Source organism: Phaeodactylum tricornutum, chromosome 6, assembly GCF_000150955.2.
Source record: "Phaeodactylum tricornutum CCAP 1055/1 chromosome 6, whole genome shotgun sequence".
NCBI classification, from domain to species: Eukaryota; Bacillariophyta; class Bacillariophyceae; order Surirellales; family Neidiaceae; genus Phaeodactylum; species Phaeodactylum tricornutum.
The window spans coordinates 684,562-700,097 of NC_011674.1; the positions used below are offsets into that span (position 1 = coordinate 684,562).

A 15,536-nucleotide genomic window follows, 5' to 3' on the forward strand; every position below is an offset into this window, starting at 1 on the left:
TCTACCTCTCCTTGAAAGCGCCAGGTTTCGCTGGATAGAGTCACAGTTGACTGTGAAACGTCCAGGCTACAGCAATTGAGTCAGGCTCCCTCAAAAATCGAGGTCGTCGACACTGAAATCGTCAAGCTTGATTGCCCTCAATTCATTCTTTCCAACGTGCAAATCTACCACAGGATTTTCGATTGTCAACATGTTTTCCTTTTCGTTCTCTGTTGCTACGGAATCGGGCTCAGCTTCTTCGACCGCTAGTCTTTCAAAATCGATAGCGTTTCCCATTTGTATTGTCTCTCCCTTTTCGTTCAACATGACGTAAAAGGGAACTGCACTGAAACCCAGAACATTCTTGGCTTCTTCTTTGTACTGATGCTCCATAAAGTAGTGGTCCACATTTTGCCAACGTGGCTCTGTTTCTTTTTCAATAATTTCCCTGGCTCCATCGAGCTTATCGCAGCAAATGGAAACGAATTGAACGTTTGCGAACCGAGGAGCCGCCGCCAAATCATCCAGCTTATCCAAGGCATCCGGACAACGCGTGCACCGAGTTGTCCAGAAATCTGGTTGGAAACAAACAAGTGTACATGAGGAGGAGAGCAGGAAGATCATTTCATCGTACTCTCGCTTTTGGGTTCGATCACACTTACCGATAACTGTTTTGCTTCCCTTGACAATATCTGTTGTCTTCAGTTCCTTGGCTGTCCTCAGACAGGTGACAGGTAATTCAGGAAGTCGAGAAATGGAAGATGCCATCTTCGGGTCGCTACTCGTTGTATAAATGACTCTTTGCAAAGCGACGGTGCTCGTCTTGCCATCGTGCCCGAATGAGTCGAAGACGTACAGAAGATCACACAAGCGATGCAAATATAGAAAAGGTATGCACGCGTGTTCGTTTCCGACAAAAAGAATGGCGCGAACTCTGTTTGAAACATTTCGCTTGCTCTACCAGCTATCAAACTGTATATACTAAGAACATCGTACAAATCTACTGGATACTGAAAAAATCCATCCTTTCTAGGGCTGTCGGCTGGGGTTGCTAATATTGGCTGGATTCTGACTTCACAAAATGGATTGATAGAGTCAATTCACAATGCAAAATTGATCCGCTGAAATACAGACGATACAATAGTAATCACAAACGATTTCCGGCCTTACACCTTTGCAATCAAAAGTCCTACTCTGCATAACAAAAATTGGTCGAAATTTTGAATACCATCTCTACGTATTGCTCAAAGCTGCAAGAATTGCCGCTCACATTCGATGGTAATTTTTTTCTAAATACCAATTATGCAATCGACGCGTCGAAATTATCCAACTTATGTAGGGGTGTCAACTTTGAAGCACTATTTGTGTCTCCTACTGATTCTGCTGTTGACGTTTTTCCTTAAGATCATCCACCATCTTTTGTCCTTCCTTGATACCTTTATCGATCTGTTGGCCCATCTGGGTTCCAGCTTGCTCGGCATCCTTCGGCATATTTTCCTGGACCTTCTCCTTAATGGACTTTTCCGAATCCTTCTGCTCCTGCGGTTTCGTGGCTTCGTGGATGGCTTCTCGTGCCTTTTCAATGTTATCCTTGGTTCCTTGGACCAGATTGTCGACGAATCCCGGTTCAGTGTTCTTGTTGGTGCTGTCCTCGTTACTCATGTTGGCTTTCTATTGATTGGCTGTTGGAATCTTTGCCGATTGATGGGCTCTTCAATGTATGAGATAATGTCAACGCTTGCCACCAAAGCCAGATCGAGTGGATCGAATAGTTCTTGGAAGTCTTTCCTCCTCTTTCTCAATCGCTCTAGAGTGTTCCCGAATTCGCTAGAAGCATTCTGGAATGGGATAGATTGTAGGAATTAATATTCAAGGATATCTTGACGACAATCACAAATAATAGTTCAGATATCTTCATGACACTTGAATTTTTTTTATTGCTGGGAACGGACAGGGTGGGGTTCCCTCAAGAAGGTGTCACCCAAAAGAGAGTATCCAAGCAGTTCAACACATTCTAATCACGACCATGATGAGCCGCCTCGGAGCCGCCTGCGTTTGCCTCCTCTTATACTCATCATCAGGCTTTGCACCTGCCGTTCCGGACCACAATACGGCGGTTCGGTTGAGCGCCAAGGCTGACGCCAGCAGGTCGGGTGGCGCGGCCCGCTTCTTTGGGATAGTAACTGCCTCCGTAGTTTCGTTCCATGCCACCAACGCATTGGCGGCCCCCGCAAATGATCCGAGCTGTGAGTAGCTTAACTTGTTGAGACATCAACTAAATTCTCTTGGTAATATCTCATCCTCATTGCTGTTTATGAAAACTTTTTCTGTCCAGTACTGCATTTCTCGTCTTCTATTCAGATTGCCGACAGTGTCCGCATCATGGATATGTCTCTGCCATCGTACGGAGACCTGAAAGATGCGAAGGCGAGTGTGGCAAATGTTGAAGGACTTACTCTCCCTGACACGCCACGGGCGGGAAGCAGTTATGCAGCTTCGCAAAAGGCGGCGCCCAGCACTAGTCCGATGAGTTCTGTTTTGCCATCGATGGGAAAGTCGGCGAAAAAGGAAAAGGCACCCAGGATAGATCAGCCGGCGGAAGCAAAAGACATTATGCCCAACGTCAAAACCATGGATTCGTCCATGCCCAAGTACAACTTTTAGGAAGTGTCTGTGTAACTGTATATTCAAGTTTTTTGGCGGACAATTGACATAGCATCAAACAATTGTACCGCATTGCAGCACTACAATGAAAGCAAAAGCGAGGGTCAAAATTGTCTTTGCACTCGTTTTACTTACAGTTAGATCCTCCCCCACCAAAACCATGCCTTTTCCAGAAATGCTCAAGGTCTCTCAGCTTACAGAAGCGCAAGAGTAGGCTTTTGCTTATAACAGTACTATCGTGTTCACTGGCAACGGACGGACGGATCTTTTCCGCCATTAAAGGCACTCGGTCCAAAAGCGTGCACGCGCAACCACAAAGATCCAAACCCTATGCAGCTGACCTCGGTGACGAAGCAAGATTTCCCCAATAAACACCGACTCGAAATCATTCGAAACGGTCGGCCGCACAATCACGCGAAAGTTTGCGTCAGAACGCGAGACCAGATACACACAACAAGATATGAAGACTAGCACCATGATCGGCACCCTTCTCGCGGCCTCTTCTTCGGCAGCTTCTGCCTTTGCTCCCAGGACCAATGTTGCCTTCCGTCACAGTGCTACGCGCGCCTACTCGCGTTCGGCTGCCGCTTTGATGGCCAACCCCAAAGGTATGTGTGGAAAAGGTGTTGTGTGTGACTGGATCGGATCGGAAACCCGAGATGTCGCTACCCGTAGACAGGGCTCTCGCCAGACATTTTAATTTGTCGGACGCTCATCCGTATCTTTCATCAATCATGCAGTGTTTTTTGACATGGAAGTTGGCGGTGAAGACGTGGGTCGCATCGAGTTCGAGCTTCGTGCGGACGTTGTTCCCAAAACAGCCGAAAACTTCCGTGCTCTATGTACGGGTGAACAAGGGTTTGGCTTTCAGGGCAGCTCATTCCACCGTGTTATTCCTGGTTTCATGTGTCAGGGGTAAGCCTTCACTTGAATTTTTGTCACTCACATTCACACTTCTTCGTTTTCTCACGCTTCCCTCGTTCGCTGCTGCAGGGGCGACTTTACCAACCACAACGGAACGGGTGGAAAATCAATTTACGGCAACAAATTTAACGACGAAAACTTCGAATTAACACACGAAGGGAAGGGAATTCTTTCGATGGCCAACGCCGGTCCCAACACGAACGGATCCCAGTTTTTTATCTGCACTGACGATACTCCATGGTTAGATGGCAAGCACGTTGTCTTCGGAAAGGTCACCGAAGGCCTCGACGTTGTCGACAAAGTCGAATCTTTCGGAAGCCAAAGTGGAGCCACCTCAAAGAAGGTAATCATCAAGGAATGTGGCGAGCTCTAAATAAATTCCAGAGTCATAATCTTTACAGTAGATTTCTTTTATTACTCTCTTGAGTTTTGCGTTAGACCATAGTGCCTTTCGAGTTCCTTGTAGCGGAATCAATCATATTTGACATTGATGTGCTTGTATTTGAGAGCTCAATAGCTCCTTCGATGAGATCGGAAGTTGTGGCGCATATTTCGATCGCCGATACATCCTGTATGTATTCCCATGCAACAGAACGAGCATTGGAGTACGAATCTGACAAGCAGGAGTCTTCACCCCCACTCAGTACCTGCGATAAAATTGGCAATGCCTTATCATCCTGCTGCTGTGAAGGTAGATTTCGTTGCATTCGTTGCCGTAAAGTCCTTTTGGAGACGGCGTTCATTTGTCTCTTTCCACTCGCGCTGTGATTGCCCTTGATCCATCGAACGAAACGTACCGACATGTCGGGACTTTCTTGTTCAACAACATCGTTCCAAGACCTAAATTGGTCGCTACTTGAGGCGCGGGTGGGGGGAGCGTGGGAGGTGTCATCGGCCATAGAATTATCGATAGCCGCGGAATCACAAGACGGAGAGCGCATGTTAGACGTGGTGAGCATCAGTTTCCTAACAAATTTTCTCGCGCCACGTCGCGTCCAATACCACCATGCTGCGAAAACGACTGGAACAAACAGGCATCCGTAAGCAACATTGAGTTCCGTGTGACTGTCAGCAATTATGTTGCTTGCTTGCTCGGTCGGCATCAAAAGTGTAGCCATGTGTCGAGTGCTCTCATTTCTGTCGACTTTGTGTTGTTGCGGCACAGACTTGACTGTCCAGGAATCTTTCGGTTCCAAGTTTCTCGACGAAGGGTTTCTTTCCTCTTCCCTCTGGAACTCGTTATATTCCGTTTGGCGTGCCCTCTTCATTCCCATGGTATGGTAGCTGCTCGTGTTCTATGCACTTGAAAGAGCATAGATGGCATACATTCTGAATAATAATCAACGGACTTTATAAAGATGCCTTGATTATTGTGAGGAGTACCATACGACATCCATTCTGTCACATCAGTTACTCGTATAATGTTCACGACGTTATCGAAGTAATTGCGAATGTGATGTAAGCCGAGACTACGGTATAAGCAACTTTCTTAAAAAGACAGCGCTACACCAACAAAGAAAAATCAAGCTACTGCTGTCGTTTCTCTAATCCTCCAGAATGTCGTCCAGTTCCGCCTTGGAAACATCCGCAATGCTTTTGTGCTTCCACTGTCGGAACGCCCCGTCCACCACCTCATTCGCTGTGCTTGTATACGCCGCCCACTTTGCAAAGTCTTCACCTGCCAAAAGCTTAGCCTGTACTCGTTCTTCCCGAGCAATGCAAGATTCAAACGTTTCGTTCTTGTTGGCGCCGATTTGCAGCAAGCGATGCGTAACGGCCAACGCTAGCGGTGACTGAGCGTGCATGCGGCGGGAAAAGTCTGCGGCCAAATCGATGCCCTCTTGTTCTTCTGGATCGTTAGTCGTGCGGTTGGCAACTTCCTTGACTCCTTCCAAAATATCCTTGAGTGATTTTTGCTCAAAAATGCTGCTAAACGCTGCCGCGATGTCGACAAGATCGCTGCTCACACCATCACTTTGAGGTAACCCATCCGGATCTAACGAAACATCACCGTCAGGTCCATATACATCAGCCGTCCATATCGACGACCCGTTAGCCCGGTAGGAGGCAAAACAATGGACGGAATCGGCAACTGCAACATTGCGGAATTGGGCGTTGTGGTCGAGGGTTGGTTCGGGATCACCGTAATAGCGAAGCGGTTTCTTGATCAGAGCCTGGTCTTTCCAGGGCGGAATTTCACTTAGTGCGTGCTCCAAGATGGACAATCCGCTGGGTCTTTCAACAAAATTAGTGGCCAAACCTGTTTCCACCATGTCGAAAGCGTCGGCTTCGTACCCAGTCAGGCCTAGTATCATTCCGACGGGATAATTACGTGATATTTGATCGAATTCACGTCCCAGACGAGGTAACGTGTGACTAAGACCCACGGGATCCAGTGTGAGTCCACGAGATCCGTTGCGAATCTGAAACGTGCTTTCGCCCGTTGCTATGACATAGGCGGCCCGGCAAAAGGCAAATCCACCATCCAACACGGCCCCGTGCGGCATGCAAATAACAGGAATCTTGGTATTTTGAGAATTTCCCGCAATTGCCGTGGTCAAGCTACGCATAGAACGCAATAGGTAGGCTACCGCTTCTTTGTTGCGGTAATCACCGGTTTTGTACAATTCAATGGGATCGTAGCCGCCGGCGACAAAGTACGTATGTCCCGGAGCCGGAGGGAACCCAACATCCATCCCTGATATACCATCTCGTGCAAGGATCATGGCCGGCAAAGCTCCGGTCGCCACATCGTCAGTCTCGTCCGTCGCAATCAAAATCGAATTGATGCCATCATTTTTCGTAAGGGTGGCTATGCGGTACGCGAGTCCTTCCATTTCAGCCGCCGTGAGATGAGGCTGCAGTAAGAACACGCGTCGGGTACAGCCAATTTGTCGAATCATGGCACCGGCATTCGGATTAATGTCCTGCAAGTGCAGCCCACCCGCAGGGATGGCAGCAATCGAAGGCGGGGCACCATGCTTACGGATTGCTCTGTTTATGAGTGCCGCGTTGGAAGCACTCACCGTCAATCTTCGACTTTGAATGCGAGCGATCATTGTTTGTGAAACCTTCATGAGATTAGCAGCTTTTTGCGCAATAATCAACGTTTAGCTTTTTCTGGTAAATGAGCTGCTGCCATGGAATCCCATGGTCAACTCGTTTTGTACACTTTTTGACGTTGGCACAGTACAGGCTGAGGACCGTCTGACGTGCGCTCCTTTCAGGATTTTCATTGTCCGCAACCTTTCGATAGAAGTACATAAACCTAAATCTGATGAATTCCTCAACAAAACAAACTCGTATCGCAACGACGATGGCAAAAGAAAAACCAGCGACGACGGCTGTTCGTTCACTCAATCGATCCAACGACGGAAAACGACAATATTGGCAAACGCGGGGATCGTCGGCATTGACAGGTAATAGTTGCCCGCTCCACATCAAGAAACTCCGGTATTCTCGAGTTTAGTCATCGCAAAAGCAGAGTATCATGTCAGACGAAGAAGACGATCTGTTCGCGGACAGCGACAGCGACGACACGGCTGATTTGCTACAAGCCTCGAAAGCTAGTGGCACGACTGCTCCCGGCAAGAAGCAAGAGGCGAAAGCCAAAAAGCCGGAAGACTCGGGTTTGTTTGATTCGTCCGACGATGATTCGGATGCCGAACAAGAAGATGCCAAGCCGGCGGCTGTCGTGAAGAAAAAACCCATCTCCAAACGGGAACGGCTCGAAGCACTCGCTCAGAAGAAACACAAGGATTCTCAACCCACCGTTGATCGTGAAAAGTATTCGGATAAGAATGCAAGCGACAACGCAAAGAAAGGTTACGAATCCGAGGACTCCTACGATTCCGCTGATTTTCAACGAACCAAGGAAGACGACGATTTTTTGGATACTACTGGGGAAGACGCCGAAGCCGTCAACGAACTCTACGCCGAACAGCACTTTGATGACGAACGCCCAGATAAAGACAAACCCAAGAAACGTCGACGACGCGCGGATGAAGCTGAGGAAGACGACGGTAAGCTTGAACCGGACAATCCCATCATGGCGGCGGTGCACCGTATGAAAAAGAAGAAACGCGAAAAGAAGTCTTTTACCGATATGGAAGATGCGTGCAAATCATTTTTGGGCAAAATGGAGCTGGCGGCAGAAGAAGACGAACAAAGTATTCGCGCACGAATACCCGCTACTCGAAAGCTGGCAATGCTAAATGAAGTGGTTGAAGTCTTGAATAAGAGAGATATGCAGCGGATGTTGCTTGATTTGGATTTGCTTGTCGTATGTAAGCGTTGGGTTCAGCCGCTGCCTGGCGGTAATCTTGGAAATGTGACAATTCGACAGCGATTGCTGACCGCCATAGCTAACATGACGGGCGAAACTGGGATCAATACGAACGATCTCAAACGTTCTGAGTTTGGCAAGGTGGTCATGGTTTTGGCGAAACATCGGGATGAGACGCCCGCCATGAAGCGGCAGTTACGTGGCTTGATGGATCAATGGAGCCGACAAATTTTTCAAAAGTCGGGCAACATGCGCGACTTGGAACGTGTCAGTCATAGTCGCGGTGAAGGTGGATTGGCGTCCATTGCCCGCCAGCACCGGGAAATTCGGGGTGATCAGGAGAAGCATCTTGTCAATCGACAGGCAGCAACGCAGGATGTTGATTCTCTAATTGCGTCAGGCAAAAAAGGAAACAGCGAGTCCGGTATCAATCGCGTTCGTGTGCCATTCAGCAAGGGCTTCGACTATTCAGTGCGTCCGGCAGCCAAGACCATGATCGCTGCGGCGGTCGACAAGCGCATGGTCAAAGGCGGTCCTGTCGCAAAAGACAACCGCGGCAAACTAAGTAAGCGCATGTTGGAAAAAGCTCGTCCCAAGGGTAAGAACGAGCGTAGCGCCAATATTTCGATTGAAGGTCGCAAGACCACGGGCTAACGTTCATTCCGGAGACAGCCGCGCATTGATTAGAATGAAACACCTTGCAATTATATTTAGGTACGGTCTATTTCGCATCGAAGGCAGCCAGCTTATTGCGGAAGACAAAAAAGGTTACAATCCACATAAAGAAGAAAGCACCACTTAATATCAATTGCAAATAGCCCAACATTTCAAATCGGCGCATTGCAATAGCAATGCGTTTGGATCTATCTTCGCGGTCTTGTCCTTTAGCTAGTTCGCCATTCGCGTTGACATGCGTGCGCAACTGAATCCCACTGGGTCGTAGACTCCTCCACCGCAGATGCTTAACGCCGTTGAAGGCTAAAGTGCAGGATAGATTAATAATGATGGCATGGTACAAAGCCAGAAGTATCAGTATACAGCATTTGATGATGTAAACTTCTACTTGGCAGTCCGCTTCAATCGCGAGGTATTCGATCAAATCAGCATCGACTCCCAAGCATGTCGTTTGCTGGCATGTTTCTTCTAGGGCCTCGCACTTAAAACGAGCATCCTCCAAAGTCCAAGTAAGTGGATTCTGTGAGCAGGCCCCGTTTGACAGAAAGCTGCCGACAGGCTGAAATGCAGTCGGCGGCAAAGTATTGCTGTCAATTGGGCAAAGTGTTTCGTTCTGAATAAGGGAACAATTGCTGCCGTATCCATCTAGTCCACAACACGAATTTTCAAAGACTTCGTCAAGCGCAGACACTTGAACGCATCGATCAAAGACATTGTTCGCGTCCATTGATTGATTGTACCGATGAAGGGCAGTATTCAGAGTAAAAATGTCCAACCTTTGATTTGAATCTGACTCAGCGTACAATTGGTCGCAAAGTTGTCGTTGCGTACGCCGACATTGGAACTCCGCCCGTGTGTGGTAGCCATTTCCAGCCAAATTGGCTCGGTTGACAAGCAAAGGAGTCATTATGTTGCGTGCGACGAAAGTACCTTTTTGCGTGTCAATACAATTACGTTTGACGTGCGGAAACCATAGGAGCACCCCAACCATGGCAAAGGGGAACAAAATGAGACCGAGAGCCATCCAGGGTGTCATGAAGTGCTTCAGCAGAGCTGCCTGCAGCAAGGCTAGCTTGTTTGATTGACTGTACCCATCAGAGTTGTCGTCTTCATCCGTGGCGTAGTCAATTGTAGGAAGGTCCGGCGAGGCATCTCGCTCGTACTTTCTCCGCAGTTTCCAAAGCCGAATAAATTGAATGACAATTTCTATAATCCATTGATTCGCAACCAGAAACGCAGCAAATCCCATGATCAGCTTTGGAATTAATATGCTGGGGAACTCAGCCGTCAAGTAGTCAAATGTTCTCGTGTTGTTGTCGTCGAAGTTCGGGCTGCTGATTTCAACAGTGGGCAAGCTCGGTGTCTCCAACGGTGCTAAATCTTGTCCAAATTCTTGATTCTCCCTCAACGTGTCAAGAATACTATCTCTTAGCGCGTCACCCAGTCCTTGAAGTAGAATCAGTTCCTCATCAGGACTTTCCACTCCCGCTCCTGATCCGACATACTTCGGTGGGTCGTAGTCTTCTAAAGTCAAAGCTTCGTCCAGAAGACGAATCAAATCCCGCAGTCCATCTGCAAGCTGCTCGTTAGCCTCTTCAGCCACCGTCGAAAGGAGCTGGGCAATAAATCCAACAGCTCGATGTAGATACTCAGCAACGAGATCGTCGATTTCAGGTAGGTCCCCAAAAGTAGGAAGACTGAAAATTTGAGGCAACAGAATATCTCCGATCGGAATGGCTTGCAAATCCAAGTAAGAGGGTAACGGCACTCCTGCCGGTAAGAAATCAATAACGAAATCTCTAGCCAATATGAGTCGTCCATAAATATCAACGTAGTTGACGTAAAAACCTTGAATACTTGCTTGGAATTCGAGTAACCGCGTAGATAGGAGATCAATCTGACTTCTGGCATCTTTCAACGCATCAATGATTGCCTGTAGCAGTGCACGTAAATCGTCCAGAACAGCCAAATTATTGAGCGATAGTATCGGCACTTGATATCCGTTCAAGAGATCCAAAGTGGTTTGAATCTTGAGGCCAACAAAATAATTGTAGTCGTAAGTAGCTCGGTCTTGGGCGTACAACGAAATGCGCTGCGCACCGAGTCGACTGGCAGATACGTACGCATCCAGCAGATTCGTCACATCTTTTTCAACTAAGGTATAATCTTGTCCGAGAAACGACGTAAGTTTCTCTCGATCTTCCGTTGTACATACGGAGGTCGAGTCGTTGACGGTGGTGGGTAGGAACGCCGCGTTTCGATACGTTTGGAGAGCTCGACGTGCAGTAATACTGGCTGTGCGACATTGATCGGAAGTAGTCGTGGACTGTAACACAACTTTTTGATTGCTCTCCCGCGTCTTCGCGACCCGGTTCCGCTCTTTCTGGACGCTTTTTTCCAATTGTCTTCCCAGGGCGTCAAATGCATGCATGGTGCACTCGAGATACAAGTCGGATTCTTGACGAGCCATATGTTGCAAATCCAGCAATGGCTGCCGGGCAGCTTCCTTAGCGGAGGGAAGGGACAACGAACTCGAGGCTAGTAGCAAAAAGAGCGATAGAGACCATCGTGGATAAGTTAACATAAAATGTGCAATCGTCATAAAGACTCGATTCTGCCGTAGCTCGGCTTCGGTGAGATGAACCGTGGGACCAGTGGATTGTTCTTGTGCCACAACGCCGGCACCGCGGCGACGAAAAGCTTTCATGCTGGCTGAAATAATGAAAAAGGCAATGTTCTCGAAGCTGTGCTCTTGCACAGTCAGTATATCACGATCTAGCAATTGGCGGAAATCCGTGAACAAACGCATTCAAACCGGTCGCCCCAACTGAAACGTGCACCCGCTAGGGAGGTGCGTTGGAGGGACCTATCGCCTATGTAGTCAATTCATGACTACCCGCCAGAATACGGTCGTGGCTGTTCACTTTCCATCTTGCTTGGAAGTTGCTAGCGAAAATTTTGTGCAGGGAGGCATTGTCGGAAAATTTGACTGACAGTAGTGAGAAATGTGATTTTCAGTTTGCACAAGTTTCTTTTTTTCCAGTCTTGACTGAAAAATAAGACGCGATCACGGAGAACCTGGAGATTACTTTCTCGACCAATTGGCACGAATCCCAATCTGCGTTGCGAAGCCAAATGTGTTTTCACGGCGACAATTGATTGTAACACACGTTTGTAAGAGTACATACCATCGACCTGCACTCCAAGGCCGAACGAGATCGACAGACTGAGAATTACTAATGCCAGAATAAGTATGGGACGTGGTGCGCTCCTTTTCAAAGGTGATAGCAAAACGAAAAAGAAAAAATCGAAGTCCAAGCACACGCCCAAAACAACTCCTGACGTCCACTGTACACTCTCTATCGGGGAAGGAAACACGACTTCTGCCGTGTCCGCCTCATCCTCCACTAGCACGACTGTCACAAAGCAGGAATTGTCACGGTCTTCAATGAATGGGGAGGATGAACCAACACCGGCGGCTTCGACACCAAATATTGTAACAGGCACAGGGAAAATCACTTCTTCTGGAACCGTCGTGACGGGATACGGCACGCGATTCACGAAAGAGATTGGTGTTGGCGATGCATTGTTGGTCTCAATGACCGACAAGAAAGGCCAGCAACAGCAAGAAATGAGAGTGGTAACGATGCGACTTTCGGACGTTTCACTGAATCTGAGTAGCTCCTTTTCTGAGAGCATCCGGCAACCCACCGAATTTCAGTATATTCCCAAACCGCGGAACGTCGCCAAAGAGTCCAGAATGGCCAAGGAGCGAGCACTTCAGTCGAAACACGAAGAAGCCATTCTAGCGTTTGGAACGTACGGCTCTACCAATACAGAGGAGCTCGTGTACCGAGAAAAGACTGAACACGGTTCGTACAGAATTAAGCGAGTCCAAGTGCAGGGTTCAGGCAAAGTCACGCGAGGGGATCTACTAGACTTGCGATCCAAAAAGAAACACGATAAGTACTGTTAAATTGGGAGAACCGTCGTCGCAGAGAGCAAAGGAGTATACATCGCAGTTCATGCAAATCACTATGCCATTCCGAAAGAATCATCGCATAGTAGACTTCAAAAAAGGAAAATAGCACCCTAACTTTGGTTAGAATTGTTTCCCGAGTATAATTAAAGTATTGTCCAAACAAAAGACCAGTTTTCTTGCTGCCCAACACATCTCATGAGCTTACTGTTAGAACCTATTCCTAACGAGGTTTTCGAACGATCGATTTTGACCGACTCAATCCTTCTCGTTTCTGTTCCACATATTTGCATTGGAACAGATCTCGCATCATCGCACATGATGTTCCTTACCTGAACGTGTATCTAAAATTGCATGAATCCAAATAGTTTTTCTCTAGAGGTGTCAATCAGACGTACGTCGGTTCCATCTATCGTCTGTCCGAAGCACGGACACGTGACCAACTGTAACAGGAGATACCGTATAACTTTACTGTTAACAGTAAGTGTACTATGAAAAGGGTTCGAGCGATTGCGTGAGTCCTGTACTTTCGAGACTCCTTTCTCGTCCCACGTCGCACCTACAAACGAAGAGAACGACGATGTACCTTGCCATCAGCACATGAAGAGTGAAACGGCTGGATTCTCGTTAGAAAAGAATTGACCTCATCGTATTGCACAGGTCCGAATAATACTGCCCGGAAATAACTTTTCAAAGCATGAACTTTGATTTCTCATTGCAACCAAACGAGGCAGGAACAAATTCGAATGCGGTAACTCAAGTACCTACTAACGGTGCATCTCAGCACCAATCGCCTCAGCCTTTCGGAATTATTGTTCCTGGATACGCAGTTCGAACAAATTTCGTCCCGGTCGACTCCAGCGGCATGAAGTTCGGCCTTACTTTGACGTGTCCGGGTGATATTGCGACGCCATTGGCATCTGTACACGAACTGGTTTTTTTCACGCTCCCAAACATTCCATTCCCCCCGAACTACGGAGTACTTTGCTACTGGCAGATAACTGCTGCAGTTTCTCAGACGCCAGATTTACCCCCTCCGTCAACAGGTTTTGAGCTTTTGGGCTCCATTCGGCCGGATCGTCCGTCAAGCGTATTCCACACTGGCTGGAGTGAGCATGAGCAATTGCTGGAAGTGGCCCAGAACAACACTCCCGTGACATTGACTATTGGGGTATCTCTGGAACCTTTGGAAAATTTGCAAAACATTGCGGGAAGTTCCGTGAGTGCGAGCAAACTCTTTGTTGCGCAAAAGATTGCCTCGGACCTTTTCAACTTTATGCAAAGCTTCGACACTGGTACTGGAGGTGCTGGTCAAATGGTGGTGCCCAACAATATTTTTGAAAGGTGGTTCAAGCGATTTGAAGCCCGTTTTCAACGAGACCCCAATTTTTTCTTAAAAAGTGAGGATTGATCGAGCTACCTCGAGTACGCCATAGCCCGCATGATGGCAGAAATCTGGAAATTTCTTTTGAACAGTAACGAATAATTTGACGATCGCGTTAATCTCAATGAATGTTCTGATGATCGTGGCGAGTCTATAGCGATATAGCGAAGGCGCGTGCTCTTGTATTAAGAAATGGTGTGAGTCTCACTTTGGTCGTAAACTACTTCAACCTTCCTACACGATTGCGACTTCGCATTTGCTCCCTCGGTAAGGGGAGGGGGGGGGGGGGGGGGGGGGGCACCATCAGGATAGCCTCTAACAAAAGAATCAAATGTTTGTTTGTTACCAAGATCATCCGTTTTGCAACATAAATGATGGTTGCAATGGCACATATGGTGACCGGTATGTAGAAGAGATCTATGACATTGTATGAGTTATCGGAATTATGGAAAAGTAAACGACACAGAAAAGTGTTTTGCATTGCAAACCGCTCATGAGATTTTTGGCGTAAGCGTACACAATATGTGATGTAGGTGTATTGTATACTCAAAAGGCGATGGATAAGCGCTTGCGAATCTTTTTCAGCATTCCCGTCTTCGGATGATGTTTCTTGTGCACGACATCATTCTTGTGTAGAGAAGAGTGATGATCCATACCATCTGTCGAGCTTGCGCAGCTTGAAGCCGCTGTACGCGCGGTCGACTTCTCGTCTGACTGGGGAGTTCTTTGCGCCTGCTGTTCCGTCTCTGATACTGGGGGTTGCGCGGTCTGTAAGGAGTACTTCGTCACCGAACATCGTCGCTTGACGGGTTGCCTTTCGGAATTTCCTGCGGGTTCCTCCGTGCCGTATCCGTAATCCGTACCGGCAGCATCCCCGTAGCCGTAATCTGTATCAGGTTTAGCATCACCATAGCCGTAGTCAGTATCAGGTTTGGCGGAGCCATATCCATAGTTGGTCTGTGGAGCCGCATCGCCATAGCCGTAGTCTGTTTCAGGAGCCCCGTCTCCATATCCGTAGTCCGTTTCAGGAGTAGCGTCTCCATATCCGTAATCGACTTCCACCATAGCTTCAGGCGTTGGATGGTGGTGCGCGAGAAAAGGCTTCTGCAGTTTGGGCACGAGGCAGGTAGAAGTGGCAGTTCTCGAAATGTAAGACTTAGAGCGTACGAGCAAAAGGGGTGCTCTGGTGGTTGGAATTTGCGTATTGGAATGACCATTTGCAAAGCCCTCGACGGTTTCACTTTTATTCGTAATTATCTAGAGTCTTTATGACCGAAAATAGGCATATAACTCAATTTTTGAATGACACTACAACCTCTATTGGAAGCTCTACCTAATTGTAAATTGACCTTCCCCAACGCATTCAAGAAATCAATATTGACTGTATACCTTTTTGTCGCTTCTACGTATTCCTATCAATCTTACTTATTTGATGCACTGAAGCCGTGAACTGACGGGAACAGGCCAATCTCCTGGAGGAGGTCCCATTTTGGATCTTTGAGAGAGAGTCTTTTTCTTTCCGTTGCTCAGGCAGATACTGAGTACCAGAGTTCATAAATGTTCTTTTGTCACAAGTCATACTGAATATGACATAGAAAATCTGTGCTCTTACTCGTGGGAGCTTTTGATAATTTCTCACCAGGAGA

The 15,536-nt window shown here is 47.6% G+C and overlaps 9 protein-coding genes across 9 annotated transcripts; 5 read left to right on the top strand and 4 right to left on the bottom strand.

Moving 5' to 3' along the window:
• Positions 1-90: 90 nt before the first annotated feature.
• PHATRDRAFT_34931 (predicted protein) lies at positions 91-747 on the bottom strand (the record flags this gene model as incomplete). Its single annotated transcript, XM_002179451.1, has 1 exon — positions 91-747. One exon carries the CDS (start codon positions 745-747, stop codon positions 91-93), a length of 657 nt encoding a protein of 218 aa, XP_002179487.1.
• A 1,258-nt stretch (positions 748-2,005) lies between these two features.
• Positions 2,006-2,643, top strand: PHATRDRAFT_34932 (predicted protein; the record flags this gene model as incomplete). Its single annotated transcript, XM_002179234.1, has 2 exons — positions 2,006-2,225; positions 2,315-2,643. 2 exons carry the CDS (start codon positions 2,006-2,008, stop codon positions 2,641-2,643), a joined length of 549 nt encoding a protein of 182 aa, XP_002179270.1.
• A 592-nt stretch (positions 2,644-3,235) lies between these two features.
• Positions 3,236-3,940, top strand: PHATRDRAFT_34933 (predicted protein; the record flags this gene model as incomplete). The annotated part of the gene is made up of 3 exons (XM_002179235.1): positions 3,236-3,251; positions 3,384-3,558; positions 3,637-3,940. The coding sequence occupies 3 exons, from the start codon at positions 3,236-3,238 to the stop codon at positions 3,938-3,940; spliced, it is 495 nt and encodes a 164-aa protein (XP_002179271.1).
• A 1,171-nt stretch (positions 3,941-5,111) lies between these two features.
• Positions 5,112-6,718, bottom strand: PHATRDRAFT_45277 (predicted protein; the record flags this gene model as incomplete). The annotated part of the gene is made up of 1 exon (XM_002179452.1): positions 5,112-6,718. The coding sequence occupies exon 1, from the start codon at positions 6,642-6,644 to the stop codon at positions 5,112-5,114; it is 1,533 nt and encodes a 510-aa protein (XP_002179488.1). The 5' UTR covers positions 6,645-6,718.
• A 190-nt stretch (positions 6,719-6,908) lies between these two features.
• PHATRDRAFT_45278 (predicted protein) lies at positions 6,909-8,506 on the top strand (the record flags this gene model as incomplete). The annotated part of the gene is made up of 1 exon (XM_002179236.1): positions 6,909-8,506. Exon 1 carries the CDS (start codon positions 7,058-7,060, stop codon positions 8,504-8,506), a length of 1,449 nt encoding a protein of 482 aa, XP_002179272.1. The 5' UTR covers positions 6,909-7,057.
• Positions 8,507-8,573: 67 nt separating this feature from the next.
• PHATRDRAFT_34936 (predicted protein) lies at positions 8,574-11,234 on the bottom strand (the record flags this gene model as incomplete). Its single annotated transcript, XM_002179453.1, has 1 exon — positions 8,574-11,234. One exon carries the CDS (start codon positions 11,232-11,234, stop codon positions 8,574-8,576), a length of 2,661 nt encoding a protein of 886 aa, XP_002179489.1.
• Positions 11,235-11,682: 448 nt separating this feature from the next.
• On the top strand, positions 11,683-12,670 carry PHATRDRAFT_45279 (predicted protein). The gene has a single exon (XM_002179237.1). It carries the CDS (start codon positions 11,781-11,783, stop codon positions 12,501-12,503), a length of 723 nt encoding a protein of 240 aa, XP_002179273.1. The 5' UTR covers positions 11,683-11,780; the 3' UTR covers positions 12,504-12,670.
• A 533-nt stretch (positions 12,671-13,203) lies between these two features.
• Positions 13,204-13,917, top strand: PHATRDRAFT_34938 (predicted protein; the record flags this gene model as incomplete). The annotated part of the gene is made up of 1 exon (XM_002179238.1): positions 13,204-13,917. The coding sequence occupies one exon, from the start codon at positions 13,204-13,206 to the stop codon at positions 13,915-13,917; it is 714 nt and encodes a 237-aa protein (XP_002179274.1).
• Positions 13,918-14,307: 390 nt separating this feature from the next.
• Positions 14,308-15,008, bottom strand: PHATRDRAFT_45280 (predicted protein). Its single transcript, XM_002179454.1, has one exon. The coding sequence runs from the start codon at positions 14,953-14,955 to the stop codon at positions 14,437-14,439; it is 519 nt and encodes a 172-aa protein (XP_002179490.1). The 5' UTR covers positions 14,956-15,008; the 3' UTR covers positions 14,308-14,436.
• Between the last annotated feature and the right edge of the window lie 528 nt (positions 15,009-15,536).

Coding starts and splice junctions, on each gene's coding strand:
- PHATRDRAFT_45279 (XM_002179237.1), top strand. CDS start 11,781: ATGGGACGTGGTGCGCTCCTTTTCAAAGGTGATAGCAAAACGAAAAAG.
- PHATRDRAFT_45280 (XM_002179454.1), bottom strand. CDS start 14,955: ATGGTGGAAGTCGATTACGGATATGGAGACGCTACTCCTGAAACGGAC.